The following is a 26,981-nucleotide window of genomic DNA, read 5'->3' on the forward strand; positions in this document are numbered from 1 at the left end:
TCTAACCTTAATGACTCAGCAAATCTAAATGTACTTTAGAGGATGTCTGAGGAGCAGAGATAAAAGGCTGTGGGGCTCAGACCAAGCTCACTGTGAGCCGGTGAGGTGAGCGGAGGGGAGGAGGAGGGGGCTGCCTGAGGCTGCCCAGGAAGGAGGGGTTCCCAACATACGGGGACCTGAGCTGTAAGGTCACCCTTGTCCCATTTGTCCCTTAGGATTGTGTGGAGTATGAAGTCCAGTACTGATGGGACAAGGACTCTGAGAGTACTTGCCGTCAACGTGCACTGTGTCCGCAGGGATGCAGGAGGCCACCAGCTGGAGGGAGCGGGCTGAGAGCAACGTATCCCTACATGCAGTACCTGCTGCCGGGCAGAGGGCTTCTGGGGGTCTGCCTGCGCTGGAGAGAGGAGGAAGGGGAAGGTAAGGGCTCCTTTGCTGCTGTGGGCAGGGCCTCTCTGCTCCTTGGCCAGTGGGGTCACAGTTGGGCTGTGGCTGCTGGCCGGTACCGCTGGGCCTGCAGTGCCCCTTCCCCTCCACGTCTGCATGTGGAAATCAATGGATTCCATGACAACTCCACGAGAGTCGTAGTGAGAAGATCCTTTACTCTGAACAACCACTAGATATAGAGTCAGTTCCCGGCACAACCAACTTTGGATTGGGCCACGTCAGCCAAGTGGCTACTTCTGATTCATTGCTTTGCTCTTCCTTGTTCCTTCTCATTCGTCCTACTCCTTTTCACCTTTCCAGACTCTGTGGTCCCATCTGCTGTATCGATGAATGTCTCCTGACCTTCATCTGACCCCAACTATCACAACATCTATTATAGTCCTATATATAGTCTTATTCTAATCTATTATATATAGTCCTATTCTAATCCATAGTCCTAATCATATTATAGTCCTATATATAGTCCTATTCTAATCCTCAATTCCCCTTTGTTTTTGCACTAACGTTGTTCCATTGAAAGCTTTTGTGATCTTATTATTTAAGAACAACAAAAGGAATAATCCTGAGGATAACAATAATAAGAACATCAGTAAGCCATGAACAATCCAATCCTTTGACCATCCCATGATAGCGTACTATCTAAACAGCTATCTAACCTTGTATCCACGATAGCTAATGTTATTGTCATCTGTCCTGTGCTATTACGTGCTCGAATTATCTCGGTATCGTTCAGTGTCAAAACAGTATTATTATGTATGTAACCTTCTAACATCCCAAAATTACATATTGTATACCCACTAGGCAGGTTTGAAATGGGTCTCCAGGCATAGCCATAGAGAGGCAGAAGGAATCCCTCATGTTAGCAAATGTTACCCCAAGGTTTTGACGCGGTTGGATTGTCCATGGGCACGCTGTGATGGACACAATCAGGAATCCTATGACAAGGGTCTGATACGGCGTCCTGGAGCCACAGCTGTGGGATCCCCCCATTTTGCAGGGATCCATTTCATTCCTGGATCTGTAATGACACAAGCGCATCCTTGCTCCCGTGTTATCAACCTGAATGGACCTTCCCATCTTCCTGTTTGAACGTTTCAAACCTTTACTTTGACCTCCATTTGTCTTCTCAGCTGTTGTGGTTTTGATACTGGTATTAATATATATATTAATATATAATTTTGATACTGGTATTCCACATCAGAACGTTATGCTGGGATTTAAAGAGTTCATGCTCTGAATGGGAGCAGCAGAGGGCTGGAGCTACAGATTGGACCGCAGCCTCATTTTGTCTGGTGTGTTTTCCAAACTTTTCCAAACTTTTGGCCTGCCGTAGATGTGCTTCCCCTGCGGTTTTACTATGTAAGATCCTCAGATTTTGGATACTTTGTTCAATTGTTCAATTTTGTAAGATTTAATAAAATTCACCATTCCTCTTCAAATTGTTGCCACTGTTTTTTTTGTTGTTTTTTTTTTCCCCTAGACCCATCTGTTACACCCTTCCCCCCATCTGCCCCCCCTCACCTCCCCAGAGCACACGGCTCTGCTCAGCAGCTTCGTGGCCACAAATGGTGCAGTTTTATTTCCTCCCTCACTCCCACCTTGTTTTCTTGTGTTCCTGTCATGGATAACATCGTGACCATTATCGGTGGAGGATGCAGGCACTCAAGAATCTCTACTCCATTGTAAAACTATTCCCTAGAGGACTAAGGGTCATTATGTACCTTAGAGCACGTTGGCTTGTTTTTAAGTTCTTTATTGGAGTTGTATCAGTGCATAACCCCTTAAGGGCACTGTTAGACATACCTGCCTCGTGCCTCGTGCACTCCAGCTGATGGAACAGATGATGCAATGTTTGGACTGCTTTCCAGGATCTCTTTCCAGTTCCTTACGTATGTTTGGGATGCCAGCCTAGGGACTGTATTATCAGTTTCCCTGCATATACTCTCTGCAGTGGTAATTTACATCATGTGGAGGAAGCCTTTCTCAAAACCAGAGAGTGCTGAATGGCAGAGAACGTGGATAGATTCAGGAAAGAGATTAGAAGCGTGGGAAACCCTGATGTCATGGGATTTTACTCTTGAACCCCTTTGGGATTCTGTGAAACTAAGCAAGAATTTGGGTGAGTCATGGTGTGGCTCAGAAAGATCTGAAGTGAAGTGAAGCGGTTTATTTGGGGCTTGGGTTATGCTTCCCAAGCTCTATATAATACTGTTCTGGAGAGAGACAGTTTCCAAACTGAGGTCCAAACCAAAAAGGGAAACCTCCAAGTCAAAGCTGAGCCATCAGAGGAAGCACCAGTATCAATGTCAGCTGCCCCTGTGGAAGGCCAGAAATGGAAACGGGTGTCCTTGCATCTAGAACAGAAAGAAGAAGCAGAGGAAGAAGAGGAAGATCCAGGCGAGGAGCCCTCCTCTAAACCACTACCACCAAGAAAGGCTACTAAGAAAAGTGAGAGACATGGAGAGGAGAGGGAGGATGATGAGTGAGGATGAAGTCACTGGTACCACTATTGACCGACCCCTGAAGATGACTGAAATCCAAGGCTCGAGGAAGGAGTTTGTACGGCACTCAGATGAACTATTGTCACCTGGTTGCTGCAGTGCTGAATGGTACTAGCTGTGAAGGAAGGACGGCCCTACAGAGACCCCAGTGAACCCATTGACCCCATTGACCCCAATGACCCCATTGATGTCCCCATTGACCCCATGGACCCCACTGACCCCATAGACCCCATTGACCCCATTGACCCCACTGACCCCATTGACCCCATTAGCCCCATAGATCCCATTAACCCCATTGACCCACTGACCCCATTGACCCCATTGACCCCACTGGCCCCACTGACTCCATTTACCCCATAGATCCCATTGACCCCATTGACTCCAATGACCCCATTAGCCCCATTGGCCCCACTGACCCCATAGATCCCATTGACCCCATTCACCCCACTGACGTCTCCATTGACCCCATTGACCCCACTGACCCCATTGATCCCATTGACCCCATTGACCCACATTGATCTGGAGCTTTAGACGAGAAAATGGAATACTGTTGAGAAAGGCATCTCATATTTGAGAGAAATAGCCATGGTGGAAATGCTGTATGATCCTCCATCCCTTCCTAATGATCCAAAGCACGACCGTGATCCTGAGAGAGCGAGGAGTTCACCCGGTATATGTTGAAAGCTCTCAAGAACAGCACCAGAGAGGTCCATCAGTACACCAGGAACAACGTGCCATAGATATGAGGAGCACACAGAAGACCCCCAGTTTTTGAACTGATTCTTACACTTCAAAACATTGAACAGCAATTTCAATTTTGTTAGATTTCGTAAAATTACCATTCCTCTTCAAATTGTTGCCATTGGTGTTTGCTTTCTTTTATTTTTTTCCCCAGACCCATCTGTTATCTGCGTGCTCTTCCCCCTCAACCCCCCCCTCCTCCCCAGCCCCCCACTACTCAAGACTCAGGTGGCCGTGTGGCCACTGACGGTGCAGTTTCCTTTCCCTCCCTCTCTCCCTTCTTGTTTCCTTGTGTCCCTGTGACAGAGAACATCAGTAAATCCCCGATCATATCCTGAATATGTTTCACCATCAGTGGGATGATGTCAGCTCCTCCCCCTTTCTGTTTTTGCAAGTACGGTTTGAGTTTGATCTGCTCGTCCCACTTTCCATACCCTTGGATCCATTTAGCAAGAATCGCATTGCTTATTGTCAGACCACTTCTCATTGTCAAATATACCAACAACCATCAAACAATGCTTATCATTTCAAGTGGATTAGCTGATAAACAGACTGCTACATATGATTTTGTACAGCAGAGTTGAGAATACGATTAACAACAAATTGCCCGCACAACCTCTCCCATTATCCCATCTTAAACAAAGAAATAAGGAATCAGATATATGGGTATTTAAGAACTAAATTTAGTGAAGAAGTGAAATTTTATCCTTTTAGCTGTTCTGGACTAATCTTCCCATTCTGAAGCATGTGGTCAGATGTAAAACAAAGTTACTGGCATAGAAAATGGAAAAGAAAGTAGGTAGGGGGGAAAAGTAAATGATTTGCAAAATATTAGAGCAGGCAATAAACAAAAAATTCTGGAAATAGATCCCAAATTTGTGAAGCTGTATCCATATTTCTCATCCCCTTCTGGCTCTTCACTGAAATTGAAGTGATTTCTTTGGCTGTTTGCACACCCGTTCACTTCTTTTTGTTCAATGCATCTTCCATCTTGTGAAGGTTTGTCGAATGTTAAAAGCTTCAGAAAGCATCCACTGCTATTAAGGGAAAGACCCCATCCTTAGATTTGTTGTTAGTGTTCAAGTTAAAGGTCGTTGGCTGAGGTGGCTGGGAACCTTCAGCTGTTGACTGCCATTGTTTTGTGTTTTTTGTTATATTATTATATGATTGAGAACTCAAGCAGATATTTGAGACAGGGATGTTGTGGCTCAGAAAGATCTGAAGAGGCCCAAATTATTTGGGGTCTGGCTTATGCCAATTGGACCTTATTCAGTACTATCCCAGAGAGGCATAGAGTTTCTGAAATAGAGCGAGACAGTCTCCGAGCCGAAAGTGATAGTGTCCAGATCCAGAAAGAGAGTCTTTTAGCTGACAATCAGACTCTCCAGTCCAATTTAGACTGCCTCCAGTCCGATTGAGACACCCTTCAGACCAAGCAAGTCGCTTGTCCATTAGAGAAAGATGCCCTCCAATCTGAGCAAGACACCCTCCAACCTGAATGAGACACCCTCCAGTCTGAGTGAGATATCCTCCTTTATCAACAGTACTCCTACAGAACTGAGTGAGGTCCCTACCAGCCACAATAGCCCCTGCCCCCCAGCCAGGTGAGGGAAAGGGATAATAGAGTGTATTGGACTGTGTGGATTCGATGGCCTGGCACATCAGAACCACAAAAATATAAGGCATTGGTGGACACTGGTGCACAGTGCACTCTAATGCCTTCAAGTTATAAAGGGACAGAACAGATCTGTATCTTTGGAGTGACGGTATATTTTAGGTGCTCCTGATATCATTGTGTGGGGCAATACAGCAGGGGAAATATTGAAGAAAGGAGTGAGAATAATCCAGATCCTCCTGCGAGCTGGCTTTGCTATCAAGTGAAGCAAAGTGAAAGGGCCTGCACAAGAAATTCAGTTCCTAGGTATAAAGTGGCAAGATGGATGTCGTCACATCCTTACAGATGTGATTAACAAAATCACTGTTATGTCTCCACTCAGTAGTTAGACAGAGACCCAAGCTTTTTTTGCTGTAGTGGACTTCTGGAGAATGCATGTTCCGTTGTCATACAGTTGTCATACATACAGTCTCATTGCGAGATCACTCTTTTGGGTGATGCAAAAGAATGATTTTGTTTGGGTCCCTCAGCAGCAGCAGGCTTTTGAGCAATAACACAGGAGATAGCCCGTGCCGTGGCCCTGGGGCCTGTGTGGACAGGACAGGATGCAAAGAGCATCCTCTACAATGCTGCTGGACAGAAAGATCACACTTGGTGTCTGTGGAAAAGAGCTGGTGAGACCCAAGGCTGACGCCTTATATTTATAGTCGGGTGTACAGGGAGTCAGAGGAGTGCTACACTCCAACTGAGAAGGAGATCTTGGCAGCATACGAGGGTGTTTGTGCTGCCTCTGAAATAATCAGCACTGAGACACAGCTATTCCTGGCTTCTGGATTGCCAGTGGTGAACTGGATGTGCAAAGAAAGGTTCCCTCCACGCAACATGCTTTCGATGCCACCTGGAGTAAGTTGATTACATTGATGACACAATGAGCATGGATGGGAAAACTCAGCCTTCCAGGCATCCTAGAGGTGATCATGGACTGGACTAAAGGTAAGAAATTTGGAACATCACCACCAGAGGATGTTAGACACAAAGGATAACGTACTAAAGAGGCCCCACCATATAATGAACTACCAGACAATGAAAAGAGATATGCCCTGTTTACAGATGGATCGTGTCGCATTGTGGGTAAGCACCGCAGATGGAAATCTGCTGTGTGGAGCCCCACACGGTGAGTTGCAGAGGCCACTGAAGGAAAAGGAAAATCAAGCCAATTTGCAGAGGTAAAGGCTGTCCAGCTGGCCTTAGATATTGCTAAACGAGAGAGGTGGCCAGTGCTTTATCTTTATAGTAACTCACGGATGGTGGCAAATGCTTTATGGGGGTGGTTACAGCAGTGGGAACCAAATAGTTGGCAATGGAGGGATAAAACTATTTGGGCTGCTGAACTGTGGAAAAACATTGCTGCCGAAATAAAGAATATGGTTGTAAAGGTGCGCCATGTAGATGCTCATGTTCCTAAGAGCCGGGCAACTGAAGAACAACAAAATAACCATCAGGTAGATCGAGCTGCCAAAGTTAAGGTGGCTCAAGCAGACTTGGACTGGCAACACAAGAGTGAATTATTTTTAGCTCGGTGGGCCCATGAGACCTCTGGCCATCAAGGAAGAGATGCAACATATAAGTGGGCTAGAGACCGAGGGGTGGACTTAACTATGGATGCTATGGGGGGCATGGCAGGTTGATTATATCACCTTGCCACGATCTCACAATGGTAAGCGTTACGTGCTCACCATGGTAGAGGCAAATACTGGGTGGCTTGAAAAATTTGCAGTACCCCATGCTACTGCCCAAAACACCATCTTAGGGCTTGAGAAACAAGTCCTAAGGTGACATGTCACTCCAGAGAGAATTGAGTCCGATAATGGAACACATTTCAAAAATTCTCTTGTAAATACTTGGGCCAAAGATCATGGCATCGAGTGGATTTATCATATCCCCTATCATGCACCAGCTTCTGGTAAAATTGAAAGGAACAATGGGTTGTTAAAAAAAATGTTGAAAGCAATGAGTGGCGGGAATATTTAAGCACTGGGAGAAGAGTTTGTCAGAAGCCACCTGGTTGGTCAACACCAGAGGATCCATCAATAGCGATGGTCCTGCCCAATCCAGATCTCTACCTACTGTAGAAGGAGATAAGGTCCCTGCAGTACATGTGAGGAACATCTTGGGAAAAGCAGTTTGGGTTCTTCCAGCTTCTGGTGAGGGCAAAACTCTCTGGGGAACTGTTTTTGCTCATGGACCTAGGTCTACCTGGTGGGTGATGCAGAAGAATGGGGATGTTCAATGTGTACCACAAAGGAATTTGATGTGGGGATAGCACCCTCAGTAATTCTATTAGTATGTATATATGTATATATGTATGTTGCATGTGTTTGTATTTAATGCTTGTTAATCATTGTTTCTTTATGTAGATATATATATATATTAAGCATGATTTAATGATGTTGAATAAGAGGTGGAATGTTATGGTTTTATGATTTTTGTTGTATTATTGATATTCCACATCATAACATCATGTGGTATATTGGGAGTTAAGGAGTTAATGCTCCAGCTCCATGGATCGTCGATAGTTCTGGGTGTACCTGTCTCAGAAGAGAAGAACTATATTCCCCAGAGGACTTTGCGATGTTTTGCATTTTTACATATTTGTGCCCAGAGGGAAAGATAAAAACTGTCTGTGGTCACGGGACTCTCTCTTCCCTTCAGGACCGAGCTCGGCAGTGGGTGTTTGTTGCAGCCGTCCGCCTTCAGCGTTAGCGTAAGGCCTTCGGTTTATCGGACACTCTCTCTCTTGCTCATTTTATTTGATCCATTTGCCTCAATTCCAATTATATTGTATTGTATTGTGTTATTTTCCTTTCTGATATCTTATTTAGTTAATTAGCTTTCCTCCTCAGATAGTTCCCGCTGTTTTGTTCCTAGGCCCATCTCCCTTCTCCTTTTTCCCCTTCCCCTTTCCTCTTCCCCGGGGCGTGGGCCCGTAGGTCCCCTGCCTCAATTGTCACGGTACCGGGATATACTGTCCCGCAAGCCCGTGACACACTTTCAGATATTTGATTGCAAATTTAGCTTCTGTTCCCTGTTATTGTCTATTTCTGTTCTCCTTTCCTTCATATGCATCTTAAACCTGGCATTTTGCAGGTTACACCCATCTCCTTTCATCCTTGTGTGGCCCCTCATGACTTTGCCAGTTTGTCACAGGTGGATCCAAATATAATGTGATCCAAACTGATAGAGAAGCAAGACTATATTTATTGATATACAACACATATGCTGTAATGCTTTAACAGGGTCTTTACAAGATTGGATTACACACACAATGACAGGAGCCCCTCCCATTGACTCATGAGGCTCAGAGTGGTCCCCATTTCTGTCTCAACTCCTGAACCCACAGAAATAAGGGGCCTCGGTGGACCTGGATCCACTTCTAGTCCCAGACTTGTTCACAGCTTTCTGTGTAAAGAATCATTTGAGCACAGTCTAAGATATAACCTTAGAGAAGATCACAAAGCTCCAAACTATGCTTGAGCCTCTTACAGCAGATCTGTATGTGCAAGGTGTCTGGACAAAAGGGGGAGAAGGATCTCTGCTAAGGTGTGACCTCGACTTGCTCTTTGTACTGGGGTAAGATGACTGTCTTCTTGACATGATTTGACTTTAGTCCCCTGGTCAGTCAGCCCACAGAAGCTCAACTGTCAGCTGTCAGTTTTTTCTGCCCCCCTCCCACATCCCCCCAAATTTGAGGCACCTTTGTGATGGTTACTGTCTTTTATCCAGAGTACTATGAGTGCTGTTGCTCATTGCCTTCCTGTGCAAGGTGTGGTGAACCATCCTCCAGGCAGTGCTGTGCAGATGGTCTTGGGTGGGCAGGGTTGGGACAGGGACTGCTGCATTCAGTCACAGCTCTGCTGACATTTCCCTTGTCCTTGCAGGCACCAGTTCAACTTCTGCCTTCCACCCGTGATCATCCCAGCCTGCAGGAGAGCAGCAATGGCCCCAGAAAATCAATCTCAGGTAGGGGCTGTGAAAAGTGGGCAGGAGAGGCCAAGGGTTGCGGGATGTGAATGCAGGGGGAGAGGGAGGTGCCCTCAGCCAGCATTATGTGTGCTGGGGACAGAGAAGTGGCTGGGACTGGAGTTTCTCTCTGCTGTGAGCTGCTTCCCTGGGCCTTGTCTGTTCACAGCAAGGAGCTCTTTGCTTGCAGGAGCCCGTGAGTTTTGAGGAGGTGGCCGTGTATTTCAGCAGGGAGGAGTGGGTGCTGTTGGACCCTGCACAGCGAGCACTCTAACAGGACGTGATGCTGGAGACGTATGAGTGTGCTCAGCACTCTGAAAAAAAGAGTGAAAAAATGGAGTCAGGGCTGGCCAGCAGGCATCAGCCAGGAGGGGAAGGACCATTACCCCCCCTTATTGGACTCTACCACTTCTTGAAGTGGGGTTGTATTGAGGAGGGGGTCAGCCTCTTCTACCACATGACTAATGACAGGACGAGAAGGAATGGCCAGATGTTGCCCTGGGGAAGATTTAGATTAGATTTGAGGAAATTGCTTTTCTCTGAAAGAGTGACCAGGCAGTGGAATGGCCGGCATAGGGAGGAGGTTGAGGCACCATCCCTAGCGCTGTTCAAGATGCGTTTAGATGAGGTGATAAGGGATTTGATTTAGTAGCTTAGTGGGTAGGGATGGTGATAGGAGAATGGTTGGACTAGATGATCTTCTGTGTCTTTTCCAAACTAATGTATCTATGAATGACCCTGTAGTCAGCTCCTTTCCTTTTAAAGAAAATATCTTTGCATGTTTTCAGAGATGTAAAAGCAATCTTTGCTCCAAAGGAAGCTGCTGTGTTTTGTCCCAGTGTCATCCATTCCCTAATTGTTATTTCACAGTGGGGAGGGACATTGTGCAAAGTTGCTGGACAAGCAGCTGTGCCAGAATGATGGAGAAGCTCTCATTTCTACTATTTCTATTGTTGCAGCTCCACTTCCAGCCCCCAAACCCATGGTGATCTCTCTGCTTGAAGAAGGAGAAGAGCCCTGGATCCCAGATGTGGGTAGCCATGAGGCCGTGGCAGGAGATGTCAGCACAGGTGAGGTGGTGGAGGGAAGGTGGAGGCTGAAGCCATGAAAAATATCTCTGGTGGAGGAGAATTTGGGGCACCGTGTGCTATTTCTGGATTTTCTTTGTCATCCAGCAGGTGCTGGGATAAGAAAACTATGGAAGGGTCTGCAGGAAGGTGTTGTGGTCAAAAGACAGTGTGGTAGCATCTACATGGAAGAAATCAGAAGGAATGTGCAAGTGGACCAGGAGCAAGGTCAAGGTGAGCACATGAAGACACAAGAGGGAAAGCATCTGTTAAAGGCATCAAGGAACACACTGGACTTCAGTACAGGTCAAAGGCTGCTTGATGACCCCAGGAGTAAGGATATGTGCCGTAGGAAAAAGCAGAATCCTTGCCCCGAGTGTGAGTACAGCTTTGAAACAGATTTCAGCATTGTTAAGCACCAGTGCATACACTCAACAAAGAGCCTGTACAAGTGCTCTGAGTGTGGGAAGATGTTCAAATGGAGATCCCGTCTCATTGATCACCAGCACATCCATACAGGAGAGAGACCATATAAGTGCTCTGAGTGTGGGAAGAGCTTCATATGGAGATCCCGTCTCTTCGCGCACCAGCGCAGCCACACAGGTGAGAGACCCTTTAAGTGTCATGAGTGTGGGAAGAGCTTCAAAAGAAGTTCTGAATTGAAGGTGCACCAGCGCATCCACACAGGAGAGAGACCATATAAGTGCTCTGAGTGTGGGAGGAGCTTAAGATGGAGTTCTAGCTTCGGTTTCCTCCAGCGGATCGACATAGGAGGAAAACCATTCAATTTCCCTAATTGTGGGAAGAGCTTCATTAGCTGTTCCAATCTGAAGGTACACCAGCGCAAGCACACAGGAGAGGGACACTATAAGTGCTCTGAGTGTGAGAAGAGTTTTAGAAGTAGTTCTGATCTCAAAGCCCACAAGCACATCCATGGACAGGCCCACAAGCACATCCAGCAGGAGATGTCAGCCCTTGTGAGGTGGTGGAGGGAAGGAAAAAGTTGAAGCCATAAAAAAGATCTCTGGGGGAAGAGTATTTGCGGCACCGTGTGCTATTTCTGGTTTTCCTTTGTCATCCAGCAGGAGCAGGGATAAGAAATGTAAGGAAGGGTCTGCAGGAAGGTGGTGTGGCCAAAAGACAGTGTGGTAGTATCTACATGGAAGAAATCAGAAGGGATGTGCATGTGGATCAGGAGCAAGGTCAAGGTGAGCACATGAAGACACAACAGGGAAAGCATCTGTTAAAGGCATCAAGGAACACACTGGACATCAGTACAGGAGAAAGTCTGCTTGAAGACCCCAGGAGTTAGGACCTGTGCCCAAGGAAAAAGCAAAATCCATGCCCTGAGTGTGAGAAAAGCTTTAAATTATATTCCAGAGTCGTTAAGCACCAGTGTATACACTCAACAAAGAGCCTGTAGAAGTGCCCTGATTGTGGGAAGATGTTCAAACATGAGATCCCGTCTCATTGATCACCAGCACATCCACACAGGAGAGAAAGCATTGGAGGTTTTATGAAAATAACCTGTAGTAGAAGGGGAAGGGGATGAATAAAGTAAGAGAGATGTAAGAGAGAATTCCTTTCCTATGGCAGGAAAAAGTAAGAGAGAATTCCTTTCCTATGGCATTGCTCATGTGTTTCCCCTCTCCTTTCAGATTTCCCCAAGAAGCGTTCTCAGTATTGTGTTTTTTCATCTTATATCACTGTGTTCTCAGAAATGCTGATTTTGCTTTCCTAGAAAAAGCAAACGAACAAACAAACACAGTGAGGTAATTTTCCACTTTTACTCTTTGAAATATTATTAAAAATTAACTGCTGATCTTCGCCCCCATGTTTTGTCACACACCATGTCTCACTGCATTAAGGGTTGGAAAAGCACTTTTTCCCTCTCCCCCAGTACCTTCTTTCCCTCTGCTTTGTGCAAGTTAACATTCTGTAGTGGATATGAGTACGTACAGAGCTATGACTGCAGTGCCCAGTCCGAAGGAACAGGAGCATTTCAAATGCTAACGTACGTTCTTTTCCTTGCGGTGGTGGGATGGTGGCTTAGAAGATTTACTGGACTTGTTTGGCCCGGTTCTGTGACGATTACTGCAGGGGACACACAGACCCACTCCCCAAGAAAGGGGAAGGGGGAAAGGGAAAAGGGAGTAGGGAGATGAGCCTAGGAACAAAACAGCAGCACTGACCTGATAAGGAAAGCTAATTTAAAAAATAAGATATCAGGAAGCAAAATAACACAATACAATACAATTGGAATTGAGGCTAATGAATCCAATAAAATGAGCAAGAGAGAGAGTGTCTGAAGTGGCTTAAGTGAGGTGTCTTTGCTTGTGATTTGTATCCTAAGTGGGGAGGCCAAGGTTGTCAGCAAAATTCTTAAAGCGCTGGGTCTGCCATCCCTCGGTCTCTCATTCAAGTCCCGCAGGGTTGCATAAAGCCTCTTGGTCCACCCCTGCAAGGACTGTGAATCTGCCTTCAGAGCAGCCTTCAGGATTCCATTATACCTTTCTAATAGGCCTGCTCCCGTTGGATCATAGGGCAGGTGAAACCGCCATTCGATGTTGTTGTCTTCAGCCCACTTTTGCACAGTTGTACTCGTGAAATGTGTACCTTGGTCACTCTTGACGACCTCAGGAGTCCCATGTGATGCCATCAGCCTAGTTAGAGCTCTAATGGTATAGGCTTGGTTTGCTTTTGCTACAGGATAGGCTTGTATCAGTCCACTCACTGTGACAACACAGCTTAGGGCATATCTGGCCCCCTCAGATTGAGGAAGGGGACCTATGTAATCAATCTGCCATCGTTGTAAGGGTTGTGCCCTCTAGCGAGATGGGCCATTGTTTCTGGCAGAGGCCTTGGTTTCATTTGTGAGCAAGCGTCACGGTCCTGACATGCCTGGACAATATCCGGTAACAATAACAATATCCCAGGAATTTAACTGATAGCCCTGGTCCTTGTACTTCCTGTGGGTTTATAGCCCATCCTTTTTCCCATAAATAAGTAGTTAATGATGGTATTGCCTTCTCTAATGCCTCAGTTGCGTTGGATGTCAGCATCAGATCATCAGTGTAATGGTACATTTTGATGGTAGATGGTTTGTTCCAATTTGTCAAGACACGTGCTACCAGGTTATGGCAAAATGTAGGTGAATGCACATATCCCTGAGGTAGGTCTGAAAAAGTCCACTGCCTGCCCTCCCATGTGAATGCAAACTGGTCTTGAGATTCCTAAGCAATTGGAATGCTAAAAAATGCATTTGCTAGATCCAAAACACAGTGATATGTTTCTATTTCTCTACTTAACGTATCCATGAGGGAAGCAATGTTGGGTACGGCTGCATGAATCAGCGGAGAAACTTTATTTAGTTCTCTGTGTGCTACCATCATTCGCCATGTACCATCTGCCTTCCTGACTGGCCGTATGGGGGTGTTGTATGGGCTGTGTGCAGGTCTAAAAATCTCTACTCTCTCCAACTCCTGCCCGCTGTTGGTAATTTCTTCTTGCCCACCAAGGAGTCTATATTGTTTTGTATTTGTGATCCGGCGGAGTTGTGGCAAACAAATAGGCTCAATTGTTGCATGGCCCCTTAAAATAGCCTGCACCGCCCAGATACTAATACATCTTTCCCTTAGTCTGAACTTCCCCACAGTGTTCTGGAGAGTCAGACCCCACAAGATGTCTATCCCCAATATGTACTCCGGAAATGGGGCAATAGATACTTTGTACACCTGGGGTGGAAGACACCCAACCCCCAGTTTCAACCACATTTGTGTTATGGGGATCATAGGTTCATAGGTCCATAAGGTTGGAAAGGACCTACAAGATCATCTAGTCCAACCATCCTCCTATCACTATCCCTACCCAACTACTAAATCAAATCCCTTTCAAATCATCTGGCCCTGAGCCCACCTATCATAGCCTTAGTGCCCAGGAATCTACTTGGGTCCCCATATATGATGGATGTTTCTGCCCCACTATCTACCAGCGTTATCACTCGCTATGTGGGGAAAAGCAAAAATGAAAACCTCGAAGTTAGACCTGACCAATCACAGGAAGCACCGGTATCAGTGTTGAAGGCCAGTAATGGACATAGGTGTCCTCGCGCCTAGAACGGAAAGAAGAAGTAGCAGAGAAAGAAGAGGAAGATCCAGGCGAGGGGCCTTCCTCAGCACCACCACCACCACCTAGAAAGGCCACTAAGAAAAGTGAGAGACATGGAGAAGACAGCGATGATGACCACTATTCATCGGCCCCTAAAGATGACTGAAATACAAGGTTCAAGAAAGGAGTTTGTACGGCGCTAGGGTGAATCTGTTGTCACCTGGTTGCTGCGGTGTTGGGACAACGGTGCCAGCAGCGTGTCCCTAGATGGCAGCGAAGCCCGCCAACTGGGAAGCATTGCCTGAGACCCAGCTATCGACAGAGGAATTGGCAGATGTCTGAATGGAGTCGCTACCCTCTGGGAACAAGTACTAGTGGCTGTAAAGGAGAGATATCCTTACAAAGATGATCTGGAGCCTAAGGTGGAAAGATGGAACACCGTGGAGAAAGGCATCCAATTTTTGAGAGAAACAGCTATAGTAGAGATGCTGTATGATCCCAATCTCATCCCTAACAATCCATACCAGGACCGTGATCCTGATAGAGTAAGGTGCACACCCAGTGTATATTGTAAGCTCTCAAAAACAGCACCAGAGAGGTACACGAGTACACTGGTAGCAACGTTCCACAGATACGAGACAGAAGACTCCCAGTTTATGAATTGATTATTACACTTCAAAAGTTTGAACAACAGTTTCCACCATCACATGCTTCCATTGCAGCTGTGTCAGCGGTAGCAGAAGAAGTAGGTGAGATAAAGAAGACACAGAAAACTATACTGGAGGAACTGTCATTACTGATGAATAGAGATGAACCTGTGTCAGTAGTGGAAACACCTGATGAAGACGAACATGACCCAAAGAATCTGGTGAAGCAATTGATGAAACTGATGAAAGTCTCGGCCACCAAAGGCAACCGCCCCTCTGCACGAGCAAATGACAGCAGTAACATCATGTCACGTGTGGCCATGTGGAGCTTCTTACGAGAAAACGGAGAGGACATGAGGAAGTGGCATAAAAAACCCACTCCTGCACTGCGAGCACGGGTGAGAGAACTACAGCAGAGATCAGCCACCAACGAAATTGCTCCCGTCACTGCAGGTAACCAATAGAGCCCTGCCCTCAGCCAGGGGAGGGAAAGGGATAATAGTGTATTGGACTGTGTGGATTAGATGGCCTGGCACCTTCGAGCCACAAAGATATAAGGCACTGGTGGAAACTGGTGCAAAGTGCACTCTAATGCCCTCGATTTATAAAGGGACAGAATTGATTCATATTTCTGGAGTGACTGGGGGTTCTCAGGAACTGTCCGTGTTGGAGGCAGAAATAAGTCCCACCGGTAAAACCTGGCAGAAGCATCCCATAGTGACTGGACTAGAGAGCCAGGGAGTGATCAGCAAAATCCACTCACCGTTTTACAACTCCATATGGCCGGTGCGTAAAGCCAGTGGAGAATGGAGGCTGACGGTAGATTACTGTGGCCTGAATGAAGTCACACCTCCACTGAGTCCTGCTGTGCCAGATATGTTGGAGCTGCAATATGAACTGGAGTCAAAGGCAGCTAAGTAGTATGCCACCACTGACATTGCCACCACTGAAAAATGCCAATGCATTTTTCTCTATTCTTTTGGCCACAGAATGCAGACCACAGTTTGCTTTCACCTGGAGAAGCGTTCAGTACACCCGGAACCGTTTGCCCCAGGGGTGGACACACAGCCCAAGCATTTGCCATGGGTTGATTCAAAACATTGGAACAGGGCGAGGCACCTGAGCACCTCCAGTACATTGATGACATCGTTGTGTGGGGTGATACAGCAGAGAAAGTTTTTGAAAAAGAAGAGCGAATAATCCAAATTCTCCTGAGTGCTGGTTTTGCTATTAAATGGAATAAAGTACCAGCCCAAGAAATTCAGTTCCTAGGAGTAAAATGGCAAGATGGGTGAAGTCATATCCCAGGAGATGTGGTTGACAAAATCACCAGTATGTCTCCACCCACTAGCAAGAAAGAGACAGTCTTTTCTGGGTGTAGTAGGTTTTTGGAGGATGCACATCCCAAACTACAGCCTCATAGTAAGCCCCTTCTATCATGTGACTCGAAAAATAAATAAATATGCATGGGGTCCTGAGCAGCAGCAGGGCTTTAAGCAAATCAAGCAGGAGATAGCCCGTGCTGTGGCCCTGGGGCCAGTACGGTTGGGACAGGATGTGAAAAACAATGCTGCTGGAGAGAAAGGTCCCACTTGGAGTCTGTGTCAAAGAGCTTCTGGAGAAACCCAAGGCCGACACCTTGGATTTTGGAGCAGAGCATACAGGGGTTCGGAGGAGTGCTACACTCCAACTGAGAAGGAGATTTTGGCAGCATACGAAGGGGTTCGGGCTGCCTCTGAAGTAACTGGCACTGAGACACAGCTCCTCCTGGCACCTTGACTGCCAGTGCTGAACTGGATGTTCAAAGGAAAGGTTCCCTCCACCCATCATGCCACTGATGCAACCTGGAGTAAGTGGATTGCACTGATTACACAACGAGCTCATATGTGGAACCTCAACTGTCCAGGAATCCTGGAGGTGATCATGGACTGACCTGAAGGTAAAAATTTTGGAACAACGCCAGCAGAGGAGGTATCACGTGCTAAAGAGGCCCCACCATATAATGAACTACCAGACAACGAAAAGAGATATGCCCTTTTCCCAGATGGATCATGTCATATTGTGGGTAAGCACCACAGATGGAAATCTGCTGTGTGGAGCTCCAACACAACAAGTTGCAGGGGCCACTGAAGGAAAAGGAAAATCAAGCCAATTTGCAGAGGTAAAGGCTGTCCAGATGGCCTTAGATATTGCTGACCGAGAGTGATGGCCAGTGCTTTATCTTTATACTGACTCATGGATGGTGGCAAATGCTTTTTTTTTTGTGGTAACAGCAATGGGAACAAAATGACTGGTAGCGAAGGGGTAAGCCAATTTGGGCTGCTGAACTGTGGAGAGACATTGCTGACTGAATAAAGAATATGGTTGTAAAGGTGTGCCATGTAGATGCTCATGTTCCTAAGAGCCAGGCAACTGAAGAACAACAAAGTAATCATCAGGTAGATGAAGCTGCTAAAGTTAAGGTGTCCCAAGTAGACTTGAACAGGCAAAATAAGAGTGAATTATTTTTAGCTTGATGGGCCCATAAGACCTTGGGCCATCAAGGAAGAGATGCAACATATAAACCCCCACAGCCCTGCTCTACCAATCCAGCAACACATCAGGCCCCTGCTCCCTGCGATGGAGGAAGCAGTGCTCCACCGTACTAAAAGAATCAACTCCTTGCAGCTTGCTGGGAGACTCAGGGATCCTACAGAGAAACTCACAGCTCCTGAGGACACTGGCAGGCTCCTGCTGGCTTCACCAGCTCACCAAAATCAAACTCTGCTTAATAAAAATTGCAGTCCAAGCAATGTAGCTTGAGCTGAGCCCAGCAAATGTGATGGTCCTTCAGCAGGAGTTCTCGTGGGCATTTTCCCAAGGTCAAAGCAAAGAGCATCAAGCTCAGAAAAGAGGCAAGCATGCACTGGAGAGCACTCTGAAACCTCTGTGCCGTGGGGATCAGCTGCTTGCGCACCCTGTGGGTATCTACTGCCTTCTGCTCCCATCAGCTCCTGAGACATGGGAAGCTGCACTTAGAAGAAACAAGCTCAGATTTTTGTAGATTTAGTGGAGCCAATCAAAGCTTGGTGTCTCACAGTTGCTCTGAGCTCCTGATTAAACCTTTTGGGAATAAGATTAGAAGCAATGTGCAGCACTGTGAAAAAGGATTTCATAGCTTGTGTGAAAGAAATGCCTCCCTGTTATGAAAGCAGTGGGCTGGAATCAGCAACAAAATTAAACTTCCATGTACCATTCCTCAATCCACATGTGGTCTTGTGTTTTTAGATAAAAAAAGCAAGACTACAATGAAAAAAGCTCCATAACAACTCTCCTAAATTTTTATCCTATTCCTCTTCAACTACAGTTTATTTTCAGAAAAATTCCACGAGCCACATTAGTGCTCTCCTGACACTTGTGTTTCATTCATCAGTGCACTCAGAAACTACTGAGAGCGTCACATGCACACAGACACACAGAGCATCCATACACAGCTGACTTTCCTTAGGAAATGGCATCAAAAATCTGCTTGTAGGAAGAGCAGAGGAGAAAAGCAGGCACGGTGAGAGAACTGCTTTTGTTAGCAAGGAAAGACGATCTGAATCTCCTGATTCACGTCCCTTCTGCAGAGGGTTTCAGCGAAGCCATCTCCTTTGCAAACTCTTCCTCTGAGGGGAGAAGCATCTGGGTGTCACCGGTTTGCGGGACATAAGTTCATAAGTTCATAAGGTTGGAAAGGACCTATAAGATCATCTAGTCCAACCATCCTCCTATCACTATCTCTACCCAACTACTAAATCAAATTCCTTAGCACCTCATCTAAACGCTTCTTGAACAGCGCTAGGGATGGAGCCTCAACCACCTCCCTAGGCAGGTCATTCCAGTGCCTGACCACTCTTTCAGAAAAAAAATGTTTCCTCAGGTCTAATCTAAATCTTCCCCGGCGCAACTTGTGGCCATTCCCTCTCGTCCTGTCGTTATTTATCAGGGAGAAGAGGTCCACCCCCTCCTCACCACAACCCCCCTTCAGGAAGTGGTAGAGTGCAATAAGGTCTCCTCTGAGCCTCCTCTTCTCCAGACTGAACAATCCCAGCTCCCTCAGCCGCTCCTCATAAGAGGAGTGTTGTGCTCCAGACCCCTCACCAGTTTTGTTGCCCTTCTCTGAACACGCTCCAGGTCCTCAATGTCCTTCTTGTAGTGAGGGGCCCAAAACTGAACACTGTACTCGAGGTGCAGCCGTACCAGAGCTGAGTACAGGGGGATGATCACCTCCCTGATCCTGCTGGCTACACTATTTCTAATACAGGCCAGGATGCTGTTGGCCTTCTTGGCCACCTGGGCACACTGCCGGCTCATGTTGAGACGAGCATCAACCAACACCCCCAGGTCCTTTTCCTCTCTACATTCTTCAAGTTTGACCCAGTACCATTGACAATTGAGGCTGGGGACCCACGGGCCCACACCCCGGGGAAGGGGAAAAGAGAAAAAAGAAGAAGGGTGATGGGCCTAGGAACAAAACAGCGGCAACGATCTGAGGAGGAAAGCTAATTTACTAAATAAGATATCAGAAAGGAAAATAACACAATATAATATAATATAATATAATTAGAATTGAGGCATATGAATCAAATAAAATGAACGAGGGAGAGAGAGTGTGTTCGATAAACCGAAGGCCTTACGCTAACGCTGAAGGCAGACGGCTGCAACAAACACCCACTGCCGAGCTCGGTCCTGAAGGGAAGAGAGAGTCCCGAGACCGCAGTTTTTATCTTTCCCCCTGGGCAGAAATATGTAAAAATGCAAAGCATTGCAAAGTCCTCTAGGGAATGCAGTTCTCTTCTGAGACAGGTACACCCAGAACTATCGACGATCCACAGAGCTGGAGCATTAACTCTCTAACTCCCAATACACCACATGATGTTATGATGTGGAATATCAATAATACAACAAAAATCATAAAACCATAACATTCCACCTCTTATTCAACATCATTACATCATGCTTAATATATATATATATCTACATAAAGAAACAATGATTAACAAGCATTAAATACAAACACATGCAACATACATATATACATATATACATACTAATAGAATTACTGAGGGCGCTCTCCCCACATCACATTCCCTTGTGGTACACATTGAACATCCCCATTCTTCTGCATCACCCACCAGGTAGACCTAGGTCCATGAGCAAAAACAGTTCCCCAGAGAGTTTTGCCCTCACCAGAAGCTGGAAGAACCCAAACTGCTTTTCCCAAGATGTTCCTCACATGTACTGCAGGGACCTTATCTCCTTCTACAGTAGGTAGAGATCTGGATTGGGCAGGACCATCGCTATTGATGGATCCTCTGGTGTTGACCAACCAGGTGGCTTCTGACAAACTCTTCTCCCAGTGCTAAACATTCTGCCACCCATTGCTTTCAACATGGTTTTTATCAACCCACTGTACCTTTCAATTTTACCAGAAGCTGGTGCTTGATAGGGGATATGATAAATCCACTCGATTCCATGATCTTTGGCCCAAGTATTTACAAGAGAATTTTTGAAATGAGTTCCATTATTGGACTCAATTCTCTCTGGAGTGACATGTTGCCATAGGACTTGTTTTTTGAGCCCTAAGATGGTGTTTTGGGCAGTAGCATGGTGTCATGTTTTTATGATTTTTGGTACTGGTATTCCACATCATAACATCATGTAGTGCATTTAGAGTTAAAGAGTTAATGCTCCAGCTCCGTGGATCATCGATAGTTCCAGGTATGCCTGTCTCAAAATAGGAGAAGAACTCCATTCCCCAGAGGACTTTGCGATGCCTTGCGTTCTTATGTGTTTATGCTCAGAGGGAAAGATAAAAACTGTCTGCAGTCACGGGACTCTCTCTTCCCTTCGGGACCGAGCTCGGCAGTGGGTGTTTGTTGCAGCCGTCCGCCTTCAGCGTTAGCGTAAGGCCTTCGGTTTATCGGACACTCTCTCTCTTGCTCATTTTATTTGATCCATTTGCCTCAATTCCAATTATATTATATTGTATTATTTTCCTTTCTGATATCTTATTTAGTAAATTAGCTTTCCTCCTCAGATAGTTCCCGCTGTTTTGTTCCTAGGCCCATCTCCCTTTTCCTTTTTCCCTTTTCCCCTTCCCCTTCCCCGGGGTGTGGGCCCGTGGGTCCCCTGCCTCAATTGTCAATGGTACCGGGTCTAACTTTCCCTCAAACCGGTGACACATGGGGTACTGCATATGTTTCAAGCCACCCAGTTGTTGCTTCCACCATGGTGAGCACATAACACTTGCCATTGTGAGATCATCACAAGGTGATATAATCAACCTGCCATGCCCCCCATATTTATTCTTTTGCCGTCGTCCTTCCCCACAAAGAGGTTTCATCCTCTTGGCTTGTTTAATTGTGGCGCATGTGTCACAGTCATGGATAACCTGCGCAATACTTAAGTCGACCCCTCGGTCTCTAGCCCATTTATATATTGCAACTCTTCCTTGATGGCATTGGCAATGTCAGTGGTGGCATAACACTTGGCTGCTTTTGACTACACTTCATAGTGGAGTTGTAGCATGTCCGGCACAGCAGCACTCAGTAGGGGTGTGATTTCATTCAGGCCACGGTAATCTACCGTCAGCCTCCATTCTCCACTGGCTTTACGCACTGGCCATATGGGGCTGTTAAACGGTGAGTGGGTTTTGCTGATCACTCCCTGGCTCTGTAGCTGACGGATCAAGTTATGAATGGGGAGCAAGGAATCCCTGTTGGTGCGGTACTGCTGTCTGTGCACCGTTTTTGTAGCAATCAGTTGTTGGGGAATGGCTTCAGGAGCATGGAGGTCCTGGTAATATGTACGAGCATAGCTTGCAAGGTAGCACAGACTACATATTCATGGAAAAGTACTAAATGTTGATAGGAGGTCACCATGCTCCTGGGCCAAGTGATAAACAGCTCAAGGTGGACAAGAACTGCTTCAGCTATGCAACCCATGTTGCCAAGATGTCTATGGGAAACTTCTGTGATTATGTTGTTCACCCTGCTTTCAGTGAAGAAGGCTTCACAGGACTGTTGATAATTGTAACTATAGGTATTTTTAGAGTAAGCTGTCCTTGGTAGTCTATTCTGTTTAGCTAGCAGGTATTCCCTTTGGGCTCTGTGTTATGCACTGGCCACGTTGATATGGTGCTCAAAGGAAACTACGTTGTTTGAACCTTGAGAAAAGTAAAAGCAGGAGATGGTCTGTGGCGAGTGGGAGAGGAAAAGTGCACTTTGAAACAGGTGACGCCCTGCCAGCACTGCCTTTCACATCTGCTGCCGATGCATTCCTGCCTGATTTCTTAGGATTAGGATGATAACAAGAGTTACCTCCCTCAGGATGGTTTCTCACTGCTGTTAATTGTTGGGAACTGCTTAAAGTTGTCTTTCTCTGAGGCTCTCAGCCAATGATTGTGTGATATTCTCTGTACGCCCCTGTCTTAAACACTATAAGAATAAGGCTGTCAGGGTAATAAATTGAAGCCTGATCATTCATGTATTGAGTCCTATCATGCTCCCCGCCTGAGAGCAATCCACTCGGACCAGGGATTCCGCAACTATCAGTACCAGCTCCTCCACTTGTAGCAACCCCACAACAGACGGATCTTCTGATAGGTCAGGCAAAGCAGACAGCTGTTTAATGTTATCTGTGTCCACCGCAGCTATTCCAAAAGCCCATCGATACCCTTTGCGATCCTTAAAATATCCCCTTTTGAGGTAATCAATACCAAGTATACATGGAGCCCCTTGGCCAGTCACTATAGGATGTTTTTGCCCATCTTTACCAGTGAGGCTTATTTAAGCCTCCAACACAGACAATTCCTGAGAGCCTTCAGTCAATCCAGAGATATAGATCTGTCCTGACTCTTTATAACTCGAAGGCATTAGAGTGCACTGTGCACCAGTGTCCACCAATGCCTTATATTTTTGTGGTTCTGATGTGCCAGGCCATCGAATCCACACAGTCCAATACACTCTATTATCCCTTTCCCTCACCTGGCTGGGGGGCAGGGGCTATTGTGGCTGGTAGGGACCTCACTCAGTTCTGTAGGAGTACCGTTCAGACAGGAGGACGTCTCGCTCAGACTGGAGGGTGTATCTTCCAGGTTGGAGGACCTCTTTCTCAGATTGGTGACCATCTTGTTGAGACTGAGGGTTGTTAAGTTCGGACTGCAAGGCATCTTTTTCGGGCTGGAGGGTGTCATTCTTGAACCAGAAAGTGTCTTGTTCTGTCTGGACGTTGCCTCACTCAGTCTGGAAGGCATCCATGTTGGACTGGAGGCTGTGTAAATTGGTCTGGAGAGTCTGATTGTCAGCCAGAAGACTCTCTTTCTGGATCTGGGCACTATCCCTTTTGGCTTGGAGACTCTCTATTTCAGAAACTCTATGCCTCTCTGGGATATTACTGAATGAGGCCTCCTCAGATCTGTCTGAGCCACAACATCCCTGTCTCAAATATCTGCTTGAGTTCTCAGGACCTTGAAGGTTCTCAGGGAAAATGTCCCAGTACATTTTGAGCATTAAAATGGAAAAAACAATGAAATGCAGCCCCTTTAAGAGCAGTTGAAAAAGAGAAAGCATCTTTTTCTTTACTAAAACAAGTTTGCATCACCCAAGCAAGAGCAGGAGGCAAAGAGACGAGACTGGACTCTTGTCTGCAGTGTGTGGCGATAGGACAAGGGGAAATGGCCACAAACTGTAGCATTGGAAGTTCTGCACAAATGTGCGCGGGAACTTCTTCACAGTGCAGTTACAGAGCACTGGCACAGCCTGCACAGGGAGTTGATGGAGTCTCCTTCTCTGGATACGTTCAAGACCCACTTGCACACCTACTTGTGCAACCTGGGCTAGGGAGCTGCTTTGGCAGGGGGGTTGGACTCAATGATCTCTGGAGGATCTCTGTTTTGTTCACTCGGTAGGAATGGAAAGTTGTTTTGCAGTAGACTGGAGAGAAGAATGTTATTTCATGGTCTCTGCTGTTATCTAGCAGCCTTTATCAATATTAATTGTCCTTTCTGGGGGTTTTTACTTCATCAGTGGCCTTTGATAGTCTTCACCACTCATCCATTAGGTGAACTTTCCACATTAACACATGCACAACAGACAGTGAAGTAATTACAGTTATAGTCACCATTGCAATTGAGAATTAAACATTTCTTTACTAGAGGCCCTGTCTCCTCAAAGTATTTCAGAAATTTTTCTGACATCCCATGAACACACAGGCACGCACAACCCCACCTCTTTGCCTAATGTGGTGCACACTCACATGTGTTCTGTACTAATTTCCCAATCAATTCTCATTTGGTCTCATTTGGGAGCAGTGTAAAGCTGTTTGCATTCCCTGCTGCAAGGTTGTGCTGGCAGCAGCGGGGTTGGACTGTTTTTCTTGGGAGGATGGAAAGGATCTTAGCAGACCCGGTTCAGGTTTGTGATAGCAGGCCTGGCTCAGGTTTGTTCTTAGCAGACCTGGTTCAGGTTTGTGCTTAGCAGGCTCGGTTCTTCTCCAGTGATTCTGAGCCTGCAGTGTCAGTCCACCAGGCAGTACACAAATGAAAGGTTTTCTGGTTTGAGAGAAATTTGTATCTCTGCAGCTTCAAATGTTTCAGATTTTGTGTCCTAGTGCAGGGAACATTTTGGACATGATTTGTCATCATCACAGCTCACTCTGTGAGAAATTTTGACAAAAAAGCTTTGACTCGCCACAGTGCTTTCCACTGTCTCCACTTACCTGGTGTGTCCTTGAAATGTATGCCTAATCTGGAAATCTTTCCTTGTTTCCTAGCATTTGTGAAGTAAAGAAACATTTCAATTGTTGCTTTTTGCAGCAGTTCGGTATATATGGAGTGTTTACAGCCAGGTTTATGGAGACATCCCGCTTTGGGCTGCATTTCCCAAGTCTCCATGCAGGCATAACACAGGAAATGAGCTTTGACAGACAGCAGCAGAAGAGCAGAGCCTGGTTGCTGCTGGTAGTGGTAGTGGTACAAGCAGCACGGATGTCTGTAGGTTGACTTATGAAGGTGTGAGTGTTCCATGACCGCGTCTCTGTGCTATAAAGATGGGCTGGGCCCCAGATTATGATATAAATTACCTGATATTACAATATAAAATTGAAATATAAAATACCTGAGTTACCTTAGTTGAGAGGGTCTGCTTTTAAGATACTTATTCTGCATATGATTGGGCACCACCGTGCTATATAAGTTTTGGTATAAAAATATACACTGTAGGTCCCATTAGTGCACATACGTTGTTTTAGCCATAGTGACAGCATTCATCCAAGTGCTGGAGATCTTGCTTAGTATCTCCACTAAAGTAGGTATAATTTTGAGAGAGACAATGCCTACGGGATAGCTGTTTTACACAAATTTCCCATACAACTTGATGTCTATGTTTAGATTTTGAATGCTGTTTCACCTTAAGCCATCCCGAAGGAATCTGCAGGTGGGATGCAACACTCAGAAAGAAAGATATTCACCAAATGCTAACAGAAGAATATTTCCGAAAAGCACCAAGATAATGCTGGCAGGAGAAAGGAAAAGATCGACTGGGCAGTCCTGAAGCAAGAAGAGAATGCCAAACCCAATTTCTGCATAACGCACTAGTGAAACATCTACAGTTTACTGGGGAAGAAACAGAGGAAACATATAAACAGTTAGAGCTGCTTTAATCAGAACAAAAGAAAGACCCATGCATTAATGTCAAATGTAGAGCATAAAGAGTGGGCAGGAATGAAGGGGAAGGTACAGCAGATTAGCAACAAGAAAAGAAGGCAATATGTGAAACATGGGTGGGGGCTGTGGGGAGCGGACAGCCCATAGTGATGTCCCCAAGAAGCGGGCTGTGACATCGCCAGGAAGCAGATTTTGCTTAGCCCTCAGTGCTCATCCTGGGGTGCTGGCAGAACCTGACTCATTCTGGCTCGTTCCTGGCCCCTGCTCAGCAGCTCTGTGAGGCTTGTCGGTCGAGCAAGGATTTGGTTGTGCTGTGCTGGGTCGTGCCTGGGGCTGCTTGCAGCATCTCAGCGCCTGACCCTGCAGTACTGCTTGTGTTTCCCTGGTTCTGCCTAGTGCAGGCAACCAGGACTCCACGGAGCACACTCGCAGCAGCGGACGTGAGTGGTGTGGGGACACCTGGGGCGAGCATGGGGAGACTGGCCCTGGGCCAGCGCGGAGCACGAGACAGCCCAGTCAAGGGCTTGGGAGGGCTTCCTGTGAGAAACTGCCTGAGGACTTTCACACTCTGGGGCAGCAATTGAGCGTGACCTCTGTTCCTCTTCCAGAGTGCAAAACCACTGCTGCAGCTCCGGTGAGGGAGAAAACTTGTCATCCTCAGTTCTCCTAGCTCGCTGCAGCGAGAGGAGCATGTCCGCAGAAGAGGCGTGGATGTGTGCCATCTGCTGCGATGTGCGGGGGGACATCGCATACACGGTACCATGCAAACATATGTTCTGCCTCAGCTGCATCCAGCAATGGGTGACCATGAAAGGCAGCTGCCCATTGTGCAGGACAGCCATGGAGACCATGAGGGTCTCTGTGCTGGGAGACAACAAGTACATGGAGTATGTCGTCTCTCCGCCTGCAGTGCCAGTTTCCATTGTATTCAGCACCGCCGCCGGCCCCAGAGGCACTGCAACATCTGCTCTACCCTCTGCACCACTGTCCCCTGAACCGATGACTGTGCAGCCAGAGCGAGTGGGCGGCCTCCTCCCAGGGGTCTAGGCAGCACTTTTCAGGGTCAGACAAGGCATCCTCGCCTCTGTTCTACCCTGGCTGCAGCAAGAATTCTGACGCAACCCAGAGATACACTGGTGGAAGATCAAC

At 46.5% G+C, this 26,981-nt stretch overlaps 1 protein-coding gene across 1 annotated transcript in view; it reads left to right on the forward strand.

The window, feature by feature from the left end:
- Nucleotides 1-11,398, forward strand: part of LOC136054532 (zinc finger protein 22-like) — a 198,112-nt gene extending 186,714 nt beyond the window's left edge. The window contains exons 2-4 of the mRNA XM_065745823.1: nucleotides 9,243-9,324; nucleotides 10,284-10,394; nucleotides 10,500-11,398. Of these exons, the coding sequence (XP_065601895.1) occupies nucleotides 10,307-10,394; nucleotides 10,500-11,398 (987 nt within the window). The 5' untranslated portion in view covers nucleotides 9,243-9,324; nucleotides 10,284-10,306. The remainder of the gene's footprint in view (nucleotides 1-9,242; nucleotides 9,325-10,283; nucleotides 10,395-10,499) is intronic.
- Nucleotides 11,399-26,981: the final 15,583 nt, after the last annotated feature.

The sequence above is a fragment of the Cyrtonyx montezumae genome, unplaced genomic scaffold (assembly GCF_038088225.1).
Source record: "Cyrtonyx montezumae isolate F1298 unplaced genomic scaffold, pur_monq_1.0 scaffold_38, whole genome shotgun sequence".
Lineage (NCBI taxonomy): Eukaryota > Metazoa > Chordata > Aves > Galliformes > Odontophoridae > Cyrtonyx > Cyrtonyx montezumae.